The sequence below is a fragment of the Micropterus dolomieu genome, linkage group LG21 (assembly GCF_021292245.1).
Source record: "Micropterus dolomieu isolate WLL.071019.BEF.003 ecotype Adirondacks linkage group LG21, ASM2129224v1, whole genome shotgun sequence".
Classification (NCBI taxonomy): domain Eukaryota; kingdom Metazoa; phylum Chordata; class Actinopteri; order Centrarchiformes; family Centrarchidae; genus Micropterus; species Micropterus dolomieu.
The window spans coordinates 6,726,161-6,743,255 of record NC_060170.1 but is presented as its reverse complement, the minus strand read 5'-3'; the positions used below and the strand labels follow the sequence as shown (position 1 = coordinate 6,743,255).

The following is a 17,095-nucleotide window of genomic DNA, read 5'->3' as shown; positions in this document are numbered from 1 at the left end:
CACACACACACACACACACACAGACACACACACACACACACACACTCACACACACACAGCACTAAGTGGGGCTTTACTCCGCCTAAGACTAATGTAAACACACACAGACCTTATCTGACAAACTAATAACTGTTACTGACATTAACCAGCTGGAAAACTGGACAGACATTTTTCCTCTCTTTTCTTTTTGCATCACTCTCCTCCCCCTCTTCTCCTTTTCTCCCTTCCATTCCTCCCCCTTGAGTCACTCCTCTATCTCCCTTTTTTCCCTTCTCTCTCTCTTCTGGTTGGACATTTCCTCCTTTCCCCCATCCTTCTCTTCTTGCTTCACTCTCAACCACTTCATCATTCCTCTTTATTTCCTGCTTTGCCTACTTTTCATCCTCTCTAAGTCTCTTTTTAGCTTTGTCTAACATTTGGTTTCTCTTTATTCACCTTTTTGGTCCACTTTTTTACCTCCTCTTTCCCTTCTCTTTTATAGTTTTTATAGACCAATTTTCTGTCTTTAAGCAATCCTTCCTTTACCCTTCCTCTCCTTTTGTCCCCCTCGCACTTCATTTCTTACAGTTCATAATTCCCTCATCCTTCCTCCTCTTTGTCGTTCAGTCCGTCATTGGCATTCCTTTCTTTTCTTTTTGCTCTCTCTCTCCGTCTCACCCCTCCCATCCCTCCTTCCTCCCCTCTCTAAGTGCCACATCATGCTAAAGAAAACATGGTGTGATTTATGCAGCTCTAAGGGGGTTCGGCGCTGAGTGTCACCCCCTGCCTATTAATCATCCCTGGGATTGTGTTGAGCAATAAGCTAGCCAGGCGCTAACTATTCAGATGTCACACTCTCACTTTTTATAAAATATCAGGCCTGTGTTTACACGACCATCCGTCTTAGCGCTCGGTGGTTTTTAAAGCCGGCGCTTGTTTGGTTTTTCTCGGCCTCTCCTCGCCTATTTATTCTCTGCGCTCAGCGCCTTGCATGGCGTGCTGTTTAGCTCAAGTCAGATCATAAAAATTCTTGTCCGAGGAATAATGTGCTTTTCAACCCAGGAGGTGCGGGCGGCCGGAGAGGCAGAGCGAGAATTAATGTCCAGACAGCACTGAGGTATTAGATCAGAGAGTTAGCCTCGGTCTTTTTAAATTCAAAATATTGGGACAAGGAGCTTAAGTTGGTCTTTTCAAAGCAAAAATATTGGGAAAAAGAGATTAAAGCTCAGAGCAGAGGAGCTAAATTTGGTGTTTTTAAACCCAAGTGGAAGGTCAGGAAACTAAATTTGGCTTGTTAAAAGCTGGCTGTATTTGGAGAGACAACTAAACTTGGTAATTTTTATAGGCCTTAAAGAAATAAGCACATAATGCATGACATATTTATATCTGTAAACCCAACAGTAACATGAGACGTCAGAAAAAGGTTTACCAAACACCTGCAAGAAAAGTCTGCTGTCCTGATGTGAGCTGAAGCACCAGTCTGCCTGTTGATTGTTCCTGGAAGGCAGCAAATCAGTCCCAACACCTTAAATGGAAGTAGTTATATTACAAATAATAAGCAATTCATAGTTAATGATGTTTGGTAAATGAGATCCTGTTCTTCTGTTTAAAGCTTCAGTGATAAACGGAAGTTGTTTTTCAGCCTGGAGGTCAGTTTCATTCAAGATTAATTGCCCAGCTTCTTTTCTCTGCCTACTTGTCCTTTACTGTCATAGAAGACCTAGGAAAACCACGAATATATTCCCGATCCCGTTGCTTTTGAAACACTGTACAGACAAAATGCTTTTTATTACATGCTTAACAATCACAATAGAGGAGAACGAGGATTGATGTAACATGTTATTAAAGCAAACTTTCATCGTATGAAAGAAAGAAAACAAAACAGTGTGGAGCCTTGCACTCAAGTGTTTACAGATGGAGACAAAAGAGAGCACTGGCTTTGGATCATTGGATATCTAAAATTAACAAAACTATGATCTAATGAAGTAAATCAGGAAATGTCTGATGGAAGGAAGTGTTAACGAGGCCAAAGGTCTGAACAAGCATTCATTGCCAGCTTTTGGTATTTCCCAGTTTTCCACGTTTCAGAAACCCCTAGATACAAACTCAAAAATTATTATTGTTCGATGCCCGGCCCTGCTGATCAGCGGTTCTGTTTGGACCGGCTCACCTTCATCATGTCTTGGTTTGAGTGGTCTTGTTGCTCAGCACGTCAGGCAAAGCACTCATGCTGCTAAAGTTTGGGGTTTAACTCCCTTTGGAGCCATCCACACTAAAACTGTCCTCAAGATGCTGTGAGTCCGTTTGTATAAAACTGTCCATCAAACAGCAGATGTAACATGTCCTCTGAGGGAATTTCAGTATTACTGGTCTCAGTGGAGACTCTCTGTTGGTTCCCACCGGACATTCCTGGGATGTTATGGAGCTCCAGTGTGAGAGTGTGTTCCAGACAATTTTTATTTTGCAGGGCTTTATAGACAGTCGTTGCATTCGGCCCAACTGGAGCAAAACCCAGACCACAAAAACAACAAACCAGGAGGGACAAACAGTAAAGCACGCTTTAAGTTCATAAGTTATAGGGTCTCATGCAAAAACATTTGTTAGCTTAAACCTGTCATCAGAGTCACCAAACTTTCTTAACTGCACAAACTAAAACGTAAATCGCTCGTTTCAGCCTGATGAAAGCCACCTTTTTGATCATGAGGACATAAACATTCACAAAGTTGCCATATAAGGCTGCCTGTCCTGCACCCCCTGTGAAGAAAGTCTATCTGCATGTAACGTGACGTTTCCTTTGTTCTTGAGGGAATTTTTGTGAGCGCCACCAATTCTCTTAAATCACCTGCTTAAAAGCAAATCCGTTCTACAAAACCAGTGGTTCTCAAACCTTCATACCACGGACCGTGATTCCATTTTGTCCCATGGTTGCCCATCTGATGGGATTTTGTTTTTTAGATGTTTTATTACAGAAAGTATATGAAACCCATGACCAACAAAGCCATACATTCTGTCATTGTGTTACTTTGGATGGAATTACAGTGAAAATATATATGAACCCAGGACCCTCTGCACCAGCGTAATGTCACAGAATGGCTCTGAGGATTTCATCCCGGTACCCTGACTGCTGTTGACTAGCACCTGGAGGTCTGTGTGACCCTCCAAGGATATGCCTTCCCAGACCATCACTGACCCACCGCCTAACAGGTTGTCCTGGATGATGTTGCAGTTAGCAGAACGTTAAAGACTCTTTCACGTCTGTCACATGTGCTTGGTGTGAACCTGCTGTCATCTGTGAAGAGAACGGGGCTCTGTGGCGGACAATCCAGCTGCACGTGCTGGGCTGTGAGCACAGATTCCACTAGAGGACGTCAGACCCTCATAACACCCTCATGGAGCCTTGTTTCACGCACACCAGTAGCCCACTGGAGGTCATTCTGTAGGGCTCTGGCATCGCTCCTCCTGTTCCCCCTCTCACAAAAGAACAGATACCGGTCTTGCTGCTGGGTTGATGCTCTTCTACGGCCCTGTCCAGCTCTCCCCGTGTAACGGCCCGTCTCCTGCTATTCTTTCTGTGCTCTGGAGACTGTGCTGGGAGACACAGCAAACCTTCTTGCGACGGCACGTATGGATGTGCCATCCTGGAGAAGCTGGACTACCAGCACGTGAATGGGCTGCAGGTACAGCCCCATGCTACCAGTAGCGACAAGGACACTAGCAAAACACAAAACTAGAGAACAAGGATAAGGAGAGAGCAATTGTCTGTGGCCACCACCTGCAGAACCATTCCCTTTTTTGGGTGGTCGTCTTGCTGTTACCTCTCCAGTGCACCTGTTGTCACTTTAATTTGCACCAAAACAGGTGACACTGATTCACTTGTGCTTCCTAAATGGACAGATTGAAATCCCTGAAGTTTAGTTGACATTTTGTTATACAGATGATTAAGTGTTTCCTTTATTTTTTTTGTGCAGTGAAGTAAAAATGATCTATTACACATTTAAGTTGCTAAACATTCACTTGGGCTTTTGGAAAGTGTGATTGGCATGTGAGTGTTTTTGACGTAGCATGGACCAAAACAGCGAGAAAGTAACTGACAGATTAATTGATAATGAAGATGATGGCTAGCTGCAGCCCTGTTGTTGAGTGGAATGAAATGCCTGATCACACTGTAGTCGCGTTAACTTGTTTGATCAGAGAGTTGCTGATTTAAATACATATTTACCAGATTTATTGTTTTATTTCTGCAAAGTTTTTGTAAGGCAGCTGGTTTTGTTTATATCCCCAAAAGTACAGAACTAAAAAAAGTATTGCTTTGGTATTGAAACTCGGCTTTTGCATTGCCATCCATCCATCATCAACCACTTATCCTGTGTACAGGGTCGCGGGGGGCCGGAGCCAATCCCAGTTGACATCGGGCGAAAGGCGGTGTACACTCTGGACAGGTCGCCAGTCCATCGCAGGGCCACACATAGACAGACAACCACTCACATCCACACCTAAGGACAATTTAGAGACACCAATCAACCTAGCCTGCATGTCTTTGGACGGTGGGAGGAAGCCGGAGCACCCGAAGAGAACCCCCGCAGACACGGGGAGAACATATCGCGTTGCCATTAGTATCAAAAAATTTCAAACAGTGAAGTTGTGCTCAGAGAAAACTAAAAGCGTACAGCAGTGGGGTCTGTGGTTGTTATCTTCTTCGTTAGTGGCGTTTCGACCAGACCAGCAGCCCAGACCACATTCTCAAGCTCTGCTCCTGTGTCTCTTGTCTCTGGCTTATCGCTCTAAAAACCTGACAGAGCTGCCTGAAAATACTGATCTCCTCCCTACAAACAGTTACTGCAGATATCACACTGCTGTAGAGTTATTTAACCCTAAATATGGGCTACTCATAGCATTATTCAGGCTACTCATTATCGCACCAGCGGACATGTTTTCACGTAAATCTGGATTGGCAAGAACTTTGAACAATAAATGATAACATTGTTTTTGTTCATGCAGTCCTGTTGATGGGTCCATTTGTAGTTTTGTTATGATGTCACTGTTTTGAGTCTTGTATGGAGCTGAAAAGATTAGTCAATGAATAGATCGTTTAATTTTTCACCCCAGAATGCCAATGGATCTGTACTTCCAGCTTCGTATTTTTTATTGTTTTTGCTTCTTTTCTGTCTCTCATAGTTGATTTGAATATTAAAACAAAGTATTTGAAGGTGTCACTTTCAGAAATTGTGATCAGCGTTTTTCACTATTTTATAAGCCACACTATTAATCAGTTAATCAAAAAAGATAATGACCAGAGTAATAATTGATGATGAAAATAACTGCCTTGTAAACTATTATTTTTTCCCAATGTTTCTTCATTAGGAAGCAGCACCAGCAGTTTTTACCTTTTTGGCTAAATGTGGCTGGTTTGACCGTCAAGCAGCCAAGTGTCTGTGATGTGGCTGCAGAACAGTTGGGAAGCAGTTTGGTTTGAACATGTGAAGTTTTTTTTCTGGTTTCAGCTTCTTAAATGTCTCAGATTTGCTGCTTTGCTTTATTTTATGCGATTGTGATTTGGACATCTTTGGGTTTTTGGACTGCTGGTCTGAAAGATTCTGACGTAAATTTCACGTTTAAACAGTTTATAGATAAAGATATGAATCCATTAATCCAGCCAGGAGAAGATTTGGATTTGTAGAAAAGTCATAAAATCACTTCTGGGTAACGGCAGCTTTTACCTCCCTTTCAAAATGATGTTAATATTTCACTTTTCTGTACCTCAGAACAGGAAAAACTACCCTGAACCCCCTCAGGTGTGGAGCTCAGCTTCAGTCTGTCTGCCCTTTACAGAAAACAGACGTTTTAAATTTATGCATATTTTCCTGTGATTTCAGCTGTTGTGGAAACACACTAATTTATCTTTAATGTGAGTCCCAGTCGTCCCTGTTCCCCGTCTTGTTTTATCCATCACATCCCCAAAAACCTCATTCGGCGGTGGTGGAAAAACTCCCCCTGAACTCCCACAGGTGGCGAGCTGCTCAGAAAACTACCTCTGAGTGGAGAAAAGTGCGTCCACATGTGAGCGATGGGATGAAAGTGTTTGTCTGAGACGTCCTCCCCAGGCGGCTCCGACTGTTGACCTCTGAAAGTGGAGTCGAGTAATGGAGGGGAGACGGTGGGAACCTGGGGGAGGAGAAGTCATTCTCTGGTCATCCGTCCCAAAAATCAGCCACCCGACCGTCTCAAACCTCGATCCTGCTCGCCTGGACTTGTGACCTCTCAGAGTTTCTGTCCCTCTGTGGCTCACAGCTTGTCTACACTTCGACATCGTTTGGCCTGTTTGAACTGGACTTCTGCTGCCTCTGTCTTCAGCTGCATGATATAGATATTATGGTTCTTGTGTGTGTGTGTTAAGAAGAAAGCGCTCCTACAGAGCACGCTGTGGCGATGATTTTAATGTTCATGACTTTATCCCAGTGTAAATCTATGGCTCTATGAGCGGGAACACAGGGCCAACAGGACATGAAACGCTTTCTTGCAGCCAAAACGGAGGCCCAGTGCCTAATTGGCAGTCCAGTGCATTTCCCAAGCCGGTTTATACTCGACACAAAGGGTTAATGGCAGTCTGACTGTGGATTTAAAGTTCAGCGTCAGTTCGTTGAAGTTAGGTTTCAGAGAAATGGAAAGCTGCTGATCGTGACACTCTGCATTTCCTCCATTTCGTTTGAACGTTTTTTTATGTAGTTGAGTAGAAAACATAAGGACACTTGGTTTCTCGCGCCCACGTGTCGTCGGTCACCTTCCCCACCTGGGTGCCTTTTTAGATTTTAACAGAAGCAGTTCTCAACTTGTCTGGTAGAGTTTCCACAGCTACTCCGTTTGTTCCGCCGTCCATCATTTCCACTACCTGGGGATCGCTACTGATAGCTATAGGGGAAAACAAAAGCGCTCTCTCTTCTCGTCTCTTTTGGTTGCTCAGTGGTTGACACGCTTCCTTTGTGCCGCAAATTGAGCCTATATTTTCCCCTGGAGGTTGTACCCGGTGGTGCACAGAACTGCATGGTAAAAGCATACGGGGAACCAATCTAAACGCACATGGTGTCTCTATAGCCTTCACGCTATGCAATCGACTTTTACTTTATAAGAAGTTGCAGCAAGAAATGTCACCTTAACACACGAAAAGCCAGGTGTTGGTTTCCTCTCTCTGTCTCTTCAGGTCCACCACATTCTGCTCTGATCAAGTCTGAGCATCCTCTGGTTTTAGATATGGTTACTTTGGGCCAAAATGACACGCTTATTTTGTTTTCAACAAGAGCACCCCCCCGCCCTCGTCCTCTAATTGTTTCAGGACTCGGCCTCAGATTGTCCTTGGCAGCGGGCACTAGAGAAAATGTTTAGCCTGTTTGTTTTTCTAGTAATTAGCCTTAAAACGGCCTGTAATACAGACTGCTAATGGTCCACAGAGAGCAGAGCCTGTGTCAACACACCCTCTGTGTGTGTGTGTGTGTGCGCGTGTGTGTGTGTGAACGATATGTTCATGAGAGATTGTGCGTGTTTTCATGTGTGTTTTTTCTGTTAGGAGGTGAGGGGATGAGGCGTGTGAAAATGGAAGCTTTCCGTGTGTGTGTGAGTGGTCGGGCAGTAATGTGAAAATGTTAGTTTTCCCATCCAGAATCAGCCGGCGGGTCGTTCTGCTCTGTATCACCAGAACACACAGACAGATTCCAGCTTCTCAAATCACCTTCCCACTGCCTCCAGTCTGCTGGTTGGCATGTATTCCATTTTTCCCCCCTTAGCAAAGCGGCTGACAGATGGTGATGTCAGTGAATCGCTGTTCATCCAACACTTGTTGGCCCATGCGAAGATATTTAAATAACTGCTTAATTAATTCAAATTGAAGTATAGAGCGGATATTCAGGGTTTGAGCCAGAGCGGCAGGTTTTCCCAGCAGCTTCTTGGGTGTAAACCTGCAACCTTTAAACTGTGGTCCTCCTGATTTATAATCAAAGGTACAAATTAGTGTTTTTGTTTTCCCTGCTCAGACTGTTTCCTTGATTTATTAACGTCCAGCTGTGAGCCAGTAGACAGAGCCCAGATTGGTATTATGGGTAATTTTGGGAAGTAGGGAGGAGCTGGAGGCCGGAGCAGCTGAGAGAAATACGACTTTCAGACGTTTTTATGAAGATTTCTTTCTGCTCTCGTCGTGTCGGTCTTTGTGTGAATTCTTGAAGTCCTGCAGCATTTTTCTCAGGGAGCTTTTATGAAAATGTGAAACCAGACAAATTTATAACCAAACTGCACACTTTGTAATGTCCAGGAACAGTTCCTTGGCATCTAAACGCGCACATTTCAGCACCGGGGTCAGACGAGTATTTTCACATGTTCTCATTTCAGATTTGATCAGCAGACCAGTGCAGGACGTCGAGACCCAAGTCAGGTTCAAGCTGCTAAACTCGAACATTGTGATGGTCTCGTAGTGACTGTGAGGCGACGCGTTAAAGTCTCACAACTTCTCACACAAGAAAGAGAATCTGTTCTGATCACTACAAACAGACTGTGAGTCAGTTAGATGGTGAAAACCAAAACTGTGTGTGTGTGTGTGTGTGTGTGTGCAGCGGGAGCAGGAAAACGCCATGACGCGTCTGAAGAAACAGCAGGCGGAGCTGGAGGCCATGAGGCTGCGTTACCTAGCTACAGAGCAGAAGGAGGCGGTCCATCAGGACAGACAGGAGCTGGACAACATCAGGAACGAACTCAACAGGTGAGGGATAATGATGTCAGATCGTCATGGCCACGAATCAGCTGTATCGGTCGGAGCCTTTGTCTTATCCAAACTTGTATAGGCCCGGCTCTTTATCATTTGACTTTGCCGGTTCGTGTTCATTACTAAAGAATAGTTGTTGTTTTTTTCATATTTTAAATATAACTAAATGTAAACTGTAAACTTCACACCTGCAAAAGTCACTATATAAACTAGGGCTGCTCGATTAAGGCTAAAATCAGAATCATGATTATTTTGGTCAGAACTGAAACCACGATTATTAACACGATTACTGATTTAAACAATGATGTATTATCCCATCAAAAACGAAACCGTAATCGAATATTAACACTACTCCGATCATTATTTCGGTGCCATTGCCGTCGGGCAATCAGTTGGTTTTTCTATCAGCGCAATGCATGATGGTATGTAGGGCTTGGTTAGTGACCATCGGTTGTACACTACTTTTAAAAATGCATTCTGGTATACACTGAGTGGACTATATAGGGTATAATTATTATCACTATACATTCAGACAGCCCTATAAAATTTGAAAAAGTGACTTAAACTAACAGTGAGAAAAGTGTAAAACAAGCACAGACCAGGTAAAGCACGGCTTAGGGAAATCGGGTTCAGTATAAGCATAAATAATGTGTAAATTTTTAGGCTATTGGTGGAGGAAAAGTCTGCCAGCTGCTAGGCTAATTTCTGCAGTTTAAAATGCCTAAGATAATATCAAGCTGAAGTAAACATGCAGCAGCCTGGAGAGTGTGGGGCCTTTTAGGGAGGGACGGGGGGGGGGGTTGCTGTGAAGGAAAGGGTGCCCTGGATTGTCATTGCGAAACAGCATGTGGCACAATAATTGTTTTATTTCTATTAACTGGTATTTATAATCGTTGGAAGCCAAAATCGAAATCGTGATTAAAATTCCATTAATTGCACAGCCCTAATATAAACTCAGTAATATCTCACTGTCAATAAAATAAATCATACTGCTGACATTAAAATACTGAGTGACGTTTAGAAAGAATGAAGAACGCAGCATCAGGGGCTGGTTTATTTCAGCTAGCTGCTGAGTGACAAACTTTTACCCTGCAAGTGGCAAAGATCTAACAACAACGATTTTCAGTCCAGCGCAATAGATTATTGATATATCAGTAATTTAGTGTCCTCTTGTTTAAATTCGCTATAACTAATGTAAAACTCTAATAGTTGTAAACATGTGAGTATTATCTAGTTGTATATTTCAGATAATTTGAAAAGCTTTTTGTAAACCTTCTCTTACAGGTTAAAGCAGCAGGAGAAATTAGACCCCGCCCCACCCGTGTCTGGCCCCGCCCCTCCTCAGTGTGTGAATGACAGCGCTGACGAACACCTGAGCCGCCTGCTAGAGGAGAGAGACACTCTGCTCAGGACCGGAGTTTACACCCACGAAGACCGAATCATCGCCGAGCTCAGCAGGCAGATACAGGAAGCCATGAGGGACAGAGGGAATCTCTGACAGCGGCTGGAACCGTCCAATCAGAGACAGTCACTCCTGAGACTGCAGGTAAAGCAGCTCAGAGGCTGTTTACACGTTTGTTTCGGGCTATTTTCATCCACAGGCTGCATTTACACTGCAGCTCAAAACGTCTGTGCCAAATTTGTATTTATCCAGTTCTGCATGTGCTGCATGTTGGCAACGATTTTAAAATCTGAGCTGTATCCAGCCTGGGAAATGTAACAAATTTGCGTTTAGACGAAAAGTCAGGTCAGCAGAAATTTGATTTAAGGCAGATTTTACATATGAATGTGGCTCAAAACAGAGCAATAAACATCGTTTTTACTTTTAACTGACCTGAGATAAATGTGTCACTTTTACCAGAAATTGTAAACGTCGTCTTAAATCCAGCCTCCAGAGACAAATTTGCCTGCGAGTGTAAATGAGGCCTCTGAGACAGTGAACTTTACATCTTTTAAAATACTGCAAAAGTAAAACGCATATAGTCGTGCAGACATTTTGATTTCAGGAAAATAAACTTGGAAGTGATGGGACTTATGATACACAACCATGTGTACCATTTTTCTTTTTTTTTGGTGAATGCATCGTGCATATATAAAAAGACACTTTGTTCACCAAGACAAAGTCACAGAAAGAAGAAATCTGGCGTCACACAGGTTCAGACCTCGCAGCTGAGATGTTATTGCCTGATTACAAAATGTGAAACGTTTCTGTGAATGCTTAAAGGAACAGGTCGGCATTATGGGAGCTTGTTCACTTTCTTTGTTCAGACAGATATGATTCTCCTGTCTGTGCTTTTCACTGCAGAGCTTGATGCTAAGCTAGGCTAACAACGTCCGGACTCCAGCCGTGTACACAGTCATGAGATGAGAACTCTCTACCACCAATAAATGTGTTGTTAAATAATAAAAAGAATATAAAGCTTTACACTCATTTAATCTTTAATCAGTTAGTAAACAAAGGCATTTTTTTCTCTTTAAGACCAATAAGTTCAAACTTAATATATTTATTTTTAATAAATAATATCTATTCACTTACTCATTTTTATTTCTAAACTCTCTTGGCACACATTTGATCATGTATCTGTTTTCCCCATGCTGATATATTTCTTTTTATACTTCCTTTATATTATTTAACTAACAATGTCATTTATTGTTGTTTTCTGCTGTATTTATGTTATGAGAGTTTTATATCAGCTGGGTGAAAGTGACACTGTTGGGACAACAAACTCCTGTTATTCACATTCAGCCAAACTGAGAGAAGAACTAGTGATAAATTGTACAGATGGTGTAAAAATGTAACTTTTCCAGATGCTGTTTGTTTCTTTGTTTGTGTGCTGAAGCAAATCAGATTCTTCTTCTGTTTTATAGCATCATTTTATGTTTGTGTGCTGCAGTCTGAGTCAGATAAATAACATTCACCCCGTTATGGAGAGGAGGGACGATTACAGGAACCAGAAACTCTGTCAGTGTGTGTAGACGTGACCGAGTAAATGTGAACCTTTCCTTTAAAGGGCCGTGCCACCAGTGTTGCACGAACATTGAAACTACAAACCGCAGGAAACTGTCATAACTACCAACCGCTTTCTAACAACAGCGTAACCTGGGAGCGCAGTCCTTGCTGATGCTTTCAAAGATGCTCCGACATCTTGGCATCTGCACCATTATTTTCAGCGTACATTGGAGCTGGAAGGATTAGCTGACTCTTCAATTTTCTGAACGTTAAGTAACGATTAATAAACTATTTTGAAAGTTGACTTATTCCCAGAATTCCCTGGTTCCAGCTACTCAGATGTGATTATTTTGCTGGTTTTCTTTAACTTCTGTGACAGTAAACTGAATATCTTTTTGAGTTGTTTGTGAGACAAGCAGTTTGAAGACTCGATAGATATCTGATTATATGGTTGTTTGAGCAGCAGATGATTCAGATCTGAAGCATTATTCAACCTGAAGTGACAGAACAGGATTTTATTAAATCTGAGAGTCTGAAGACGTGTTGATGAGTTCATGCACAGTCCAATGGATTAATGTTTGCTCTGATGAGGGCTTTTTATCTGACAGCAGGTGGCGCTGCAGCCTCAGAAAAGCCTCTCAACACTCCTGTGACCTGCAGGTGCTGTGAGATATTAATTTATTCTTTATTATCAGAGAGCACTCTGATTTCTGTGTTTGTTGGCAATAAATTATTTTGGGATAAAATGTGGTAAATGTGTGTTATTTTCAAATTAAGATGACTGCCCTATTAAGGCGATGATAGACGTTTACACTGAAAAATAAATAAAGATCAGTTCAGTTTCTTTCTTAATCCCTAGTTTCTGCCTTTTCTTTCCTTCACACAATTTGGAATATGTGTGTACATTTTTTAAAAGCTTTCTAAGTAAAACAAACCAAAAAAGTATTAAACATTTGTTCATTGTTTCTAAATTTAGAACTAGAACTTTGCCGAAGGTTTTTCGACAGATGTGTTCTCCTTCATTTGAAAAGCTGCACTACCACAATGTCACAATACTCCATTACAAGTACACGAATATTACGAGCAACATGTACTCTAGGTATCATGTGTAGAAGTACTCATTATGCAGAAGGCCATATTACACTTATAAGATCAGAATTACTGATACAGTTGATTAATGATGTGTTAGCAGCTAATATAATCTACTTTATGTACTTTTCTGTAGTTTAATTTTTAACAATGTTGTATTTTACAAGCTGATCAGATGAAAATCTGTAGCCGGACATTTTAGCTGCGTGTAAAGTAGCATAAAATGGAAATGATCAAGTACAATTATACTTAAAGATCACAGAAAACTGCACAAGCGTAAATAAAAAGCTGCTTTTAAATGTATGTAGTAAAAATAAAATGGAACTTAAAAAAAACCAAAAATAAATGATTACATTTAAGCCAGTACTTAAATAAAGGCCAGACAAAATGAAAAATACAATGAAAGTGTAAAGTGAGAGCAGAACCAGCTGGAGGTCAGACGACACGCGTTATCACATGTATGAACATGTTAAAACACACACACACACACACACACACACACACACACACACACACACACTGCTGCATCTGTGTGTTGACATATGGGTGCTGATGGTGAGCAGATGTTTCCAACTCATCCATCTACTGCGAGGTGGAGGAGGAGGGTGAATAGGAGAGGAAGAACAAAAAAGAGAGGAGAAGCAAAAGTAGAAATCCCCCTCTAATCTCAAATAAACGTGTGTTTTTATCTGGAATTCCAGCTTGTAAAAATTGTTTTTGACTGATAACTGCCTGAACCCTGCACAGCTCGGCCTGCTGAACACGAACACACACACACACACACACACACACACACACACACACACACACACACACACACACACACACACACACACCATTCAAGAGTTCTGAAATAAAAAACAAATATATTTTCAGGAAAACGTCTCACCTCAAGGTCCATTTTAGCAGCAGTTCTGGAGCTTTTGATCACATCACATGAGCGTCCTCAGCAGAGTTTCATCATCTGTCGTGAAAACTAGATGTTCATGCTTTTCGTGCTTGTTGGCAATTTAAATCAGCACAAACTGAGAGCAAAGTGTGTTCGCAGATAAACAACCACACACACACACACACACACACACACCTGTAGCATGTGTATTATACATGTATGTGTGTTTCTGCTGTAGATCTGTTAGGTTAAGTCTTCAGCTCTGACTGATCTGAGGTCTGTGGCTGCATTCACACGGATGATCAAACCACAGATACATGTCATCAGCGTTTATAGCTCAACCCAAAACATCTTTTATTATCATTAAGTTTCATCAAAAAACATATCTCAGTTATCATAATTAGAAATGAACACGACATTTTAAATCATAATAATGTAAATGTCATTACTATTTCTAACTGGTAAGTGCACACTTCTTACCAACTCTCAGCTACAATAAACTTCAAGTTCAAGTACAGTAACATTTGAGAAACATTCTGAATGGATTCATATTCAAGGACTCCACTGCTGTAAAAAAAAAAAATCAACAATAAAACAGTAAACGGTTTTGGAAGACTCAGACAGTTGTAGTACACAAGTCCTGTTTACGGTTAAGAGAAGTTCAACTTAAAGCAAATGTCCTCTGACGAGCAGGATTTATAAAACCAATCGTGCTCATTTTGATTCCCAGAAGGACAGAGTGGTTTTCTCTGGGGTTGGAACGTTATAAGTTGAAACATGTTGCAGGACAGAGAGTTTACAGAAGACATGCCTGTTGATGTTAAAACTCTAAAAACGTACAACCCCAATTCCAATGAAGTTGGGACGTTGTGTAAAACGTAAATAAAACAAAAATACATTCATTTGCAAATCCTTTTCAACCTATATTCAACTTAATACGCTACAAAGACAAGATATTAATGCAAATATTCACTCACTTTGAATTTGATGCCTGCAACATGTTCCAAAAAAGCTGGGAAAGTTGAGGAAATCCTCAAAAAACACCTGTTTGGAACATTCCACAGGTGAACAGGTTAATTGGGAACAGGTGAGTGTCATAATTGGGTATGAAAGGAGCATCCCCGAAAGGCTCAGTCATTCACAAGCGAGGATGGGGCGAGGTTCACCTGCGTGAGAAAATAGCCCAACAGTTTAAGAACAATGTTCCTCAACGTACAATTCCAAGGAATTTAGGGATTTCATCATCTACGGTCGATAATATCATCAAAACATTCAGAGAATCGTCGCTACATTAACAAGTGCAAGTTAAAAGCGAAAGCCATATATCAACAACACCCAGAAACGCCGCCGGCTTCTCTGGGCCCGAGCTCATCTGAGATGGACTGACGCAAAGTGGAAAAGTGTGCTGTGGTCTGACGAGTCCACATTTAATAATAATACATTTAATTTGTAATGCACTTTATATTTAAGCAAATCCCAAAGTGCTACATGATAAAACAGGTAAGTGCTAAAAATAAAAACACATAGAGAGCATGAAAATAAAAAACAAAAACAATAAGGACAAGAGCAAAAGCTCTCCTAAAAAGGTGGGTTTTAAGGCCACGTTTAAAAGCATCCACAGTGTGTGGTGTCCTCAGGTGGTCAGGGAGAGCGTTTCACAGACTGGGAGCAGCTGAGCAGAAAGCCTCATCTCCCATTGTACGGAGCTTGGTCCTGGGAGGTTTCAGGAGATACGCTGAGGCAGATCGGAGGGCACGTGTGGAGGTCTGTGGGGTGATGAGTTCCTTGAGGTAGGGGGGAGGGGGCTTCAACATGGATGCACTGGTGGGTAAGGAGGGAGATGTGGAGTGCCGACTAAGATGGCTTCAGTCTTGGAGCTGTTTAGCTGCAGAAAGTTTTGCTTCATCCACGCATTTCAAATTGAAAAAAGGACTATCCGGACTGTTATCAGCGCAAAGTTAAAAAGCCAGCATCTGTGATGTTATGGGGGTGTGTTAGTGCCCATGGCATGGGTAACTTGCACATCTGTGAAAGCACCATTAATGCTGAAAGGTCCATACAGGTTTTGGAGCAACATATACTGCCATCCAAGCAACGTCTTTTTCAGGGACGTCCCTGTTTATTTCAGCAAGACAATGCCAAGCCACATCCTGCACGTGTTACAACAGCGTGGCTTCGTAGTAGAAGAGTGCCGGTACTAGACTGGCCTGCCTGCAGTCCAGACCTGTCTCCCATTGAAAATGTGTGGCGCATTATGAAGCGCAAAATACGACAACGGAGACCCCGGACTGTTGAGCAAGTGAAGTTGTACATCAAGCAAGAATGGGAAAGAATTCCAGCTACAAAGCTTCAACAATTAGTGTCCTCACTTCCCAAACGCTTATTGAGTGTTGTTAAAAGGAAAGGTGATGGAACACAGAGGTAAACAGGCCCCTGTCCCAGCTTTTTTGGAACATGTTGCAGGCATCAAATTCAAAGCGAGTGAATATTTGCAAAAAACAATAAAGTTTATCCGTTTGAACATTAAATATCTTGTCTTTGTGGTGTATTCAATTCAACATAGGTTGAAAAGGATTTGCAAATCATTGTATTCTGTTTGTATTTATGTTTTACACAACGTCCCAACTTCATTGGAATTGGGGTCGTATTTCTGTTGCTGTTTATTGCATAAAAGTACTAAAAGTAGCAAAATGTAAAAATGTATACCTTTCACACAAACACACAATAGTGACAACCAAATGCTTTTCATATGAACAGAAGAGGAAACCTAACAAGCAAAATACAGTAAAATATATTGTAACTTTTTTTCTTGTTAATTGCTGATATATATAGAATTGACTGATTGATTTTGGGAGGTCCAGTGAGAACAACACGTGAAAACAAACCCTTAAAAAACAAATGTTGATGTGTTTGTCAGTGTTCGTTGTACATTTATTATTATTTTATCACCTGATATAAAATCTGTCCAAAATGACTGCTACAAAGAGGCAGCGATGGAAGAAGTATCCAGATCCTGTAAACGTAACAATACAAAAATGTAAGAATACTCATTGCAATCAAAAGTCTTGCATTTAAATCCTACTTTGAAACAGTACAGTTAGCTAGTTTTAACTACCTTATATACAGTTGGCTAGTTTGGTCCAGTGGTTCCCAACATAGGGCTTGGGCGCCTCCAAAGGGTCACCAGATAAATCTGAGGGGTCATGAGATGATTACTGGGAGAGTAAAGAAGAATAGTTTTACTTTTCTATAATCTTTGGGGCCTTTGAACAGTTTATATATTTTATGAAGTTTACAGAGGAAATGTATGTCAAATGTTTATCTGCTAAGTAACTAAAGCATTCAAATAAATGTAGTGCAGTAAAATATGTACAGTATTTCCTCTAGAATAGCAGAACATGGTAAAATTCAAGTAAGTACTTGAGTAAATATACTGCGCACACGC

The 17,095-nt window shown here is 41.5% G+C and overlaps 2 protein-coding genes across 3 annotated transcripts in view; both read left to right on the top strand.

Annotated features, from left to right (window-relative positions):
* znf608 (zinc finger protein 608) overlaps window positions 1–7,552 on the top strand; it is a 52,512-nt gene extending 44,960 nt beyond the window's left edge. The window contains exons 4-5 of the mRNA XM_046034086.1: window positions 3,512–3,656; window positions 7,538–7,552. Coding sequence (XP_045890042.1) covers window positions 3,512–3,656; window positions 7,538–7,552 — 160 coding nt within the window. The remainder of the gene's footprint in view (window positions 1–3,511; window positions 3,657–7,537) is intronic.
* A 991-nt stretch (window positions 7,553–8,543) lies between these two features.
* LOC123960974 (centrosomal protein of 120 kDa) lies at window positions 8,544–12,418 on the top strand. Of its 2 annotated transcripts, none has more exons than XM_046036042.1 (3): window positions 8,544–8,719; window positions 10,007–10,268; window positions 10,991–12,418. In XM_046036042.1, exons 1-2 carry the CDS (start codon window positions 8,592–8,594, stop codon window positions 10,218–10,220), a joined length of 342 nt encoding a protein of 113 aa, XP_045891998.1. In that variant the 5' UTR covers window positions 8,544–8,591; the 3' UTR covers window positions 10,221–10,268; window positions 10,991–12,418. The 2 variants fall into 2 exon arrangements, with proteins under 2 accessions (XP_045891998.1, XP_045891997.1); XM_046036041.1 differs by having other exon boundaries at window positions 8,545–8,719; window positions 11,028–12,418.
* The last annotated feature ends 4,677 nt before the right edge of the window (window positions 12,419–17,095 follow it).

What these genes read in the sequence shown, in the direction of transcription:
- LOC123960974 (XM_046036042.1), top strand. Translation starts at nt 8,592, where the DNA reads ATGACGCGTCTGAAGAAACAGCAGGCGGAGCTGGAGGCCATGAGGCTG. An exon ending in ATCAGGAACGAACTCAACAG is followed by an intron (nt 8,720 to 10,006) that starts GTGAGGGATAAT and finishes CTTCTCTTACAG; the next exon opens with GTTAAAGCAGCAGGAGAAAT.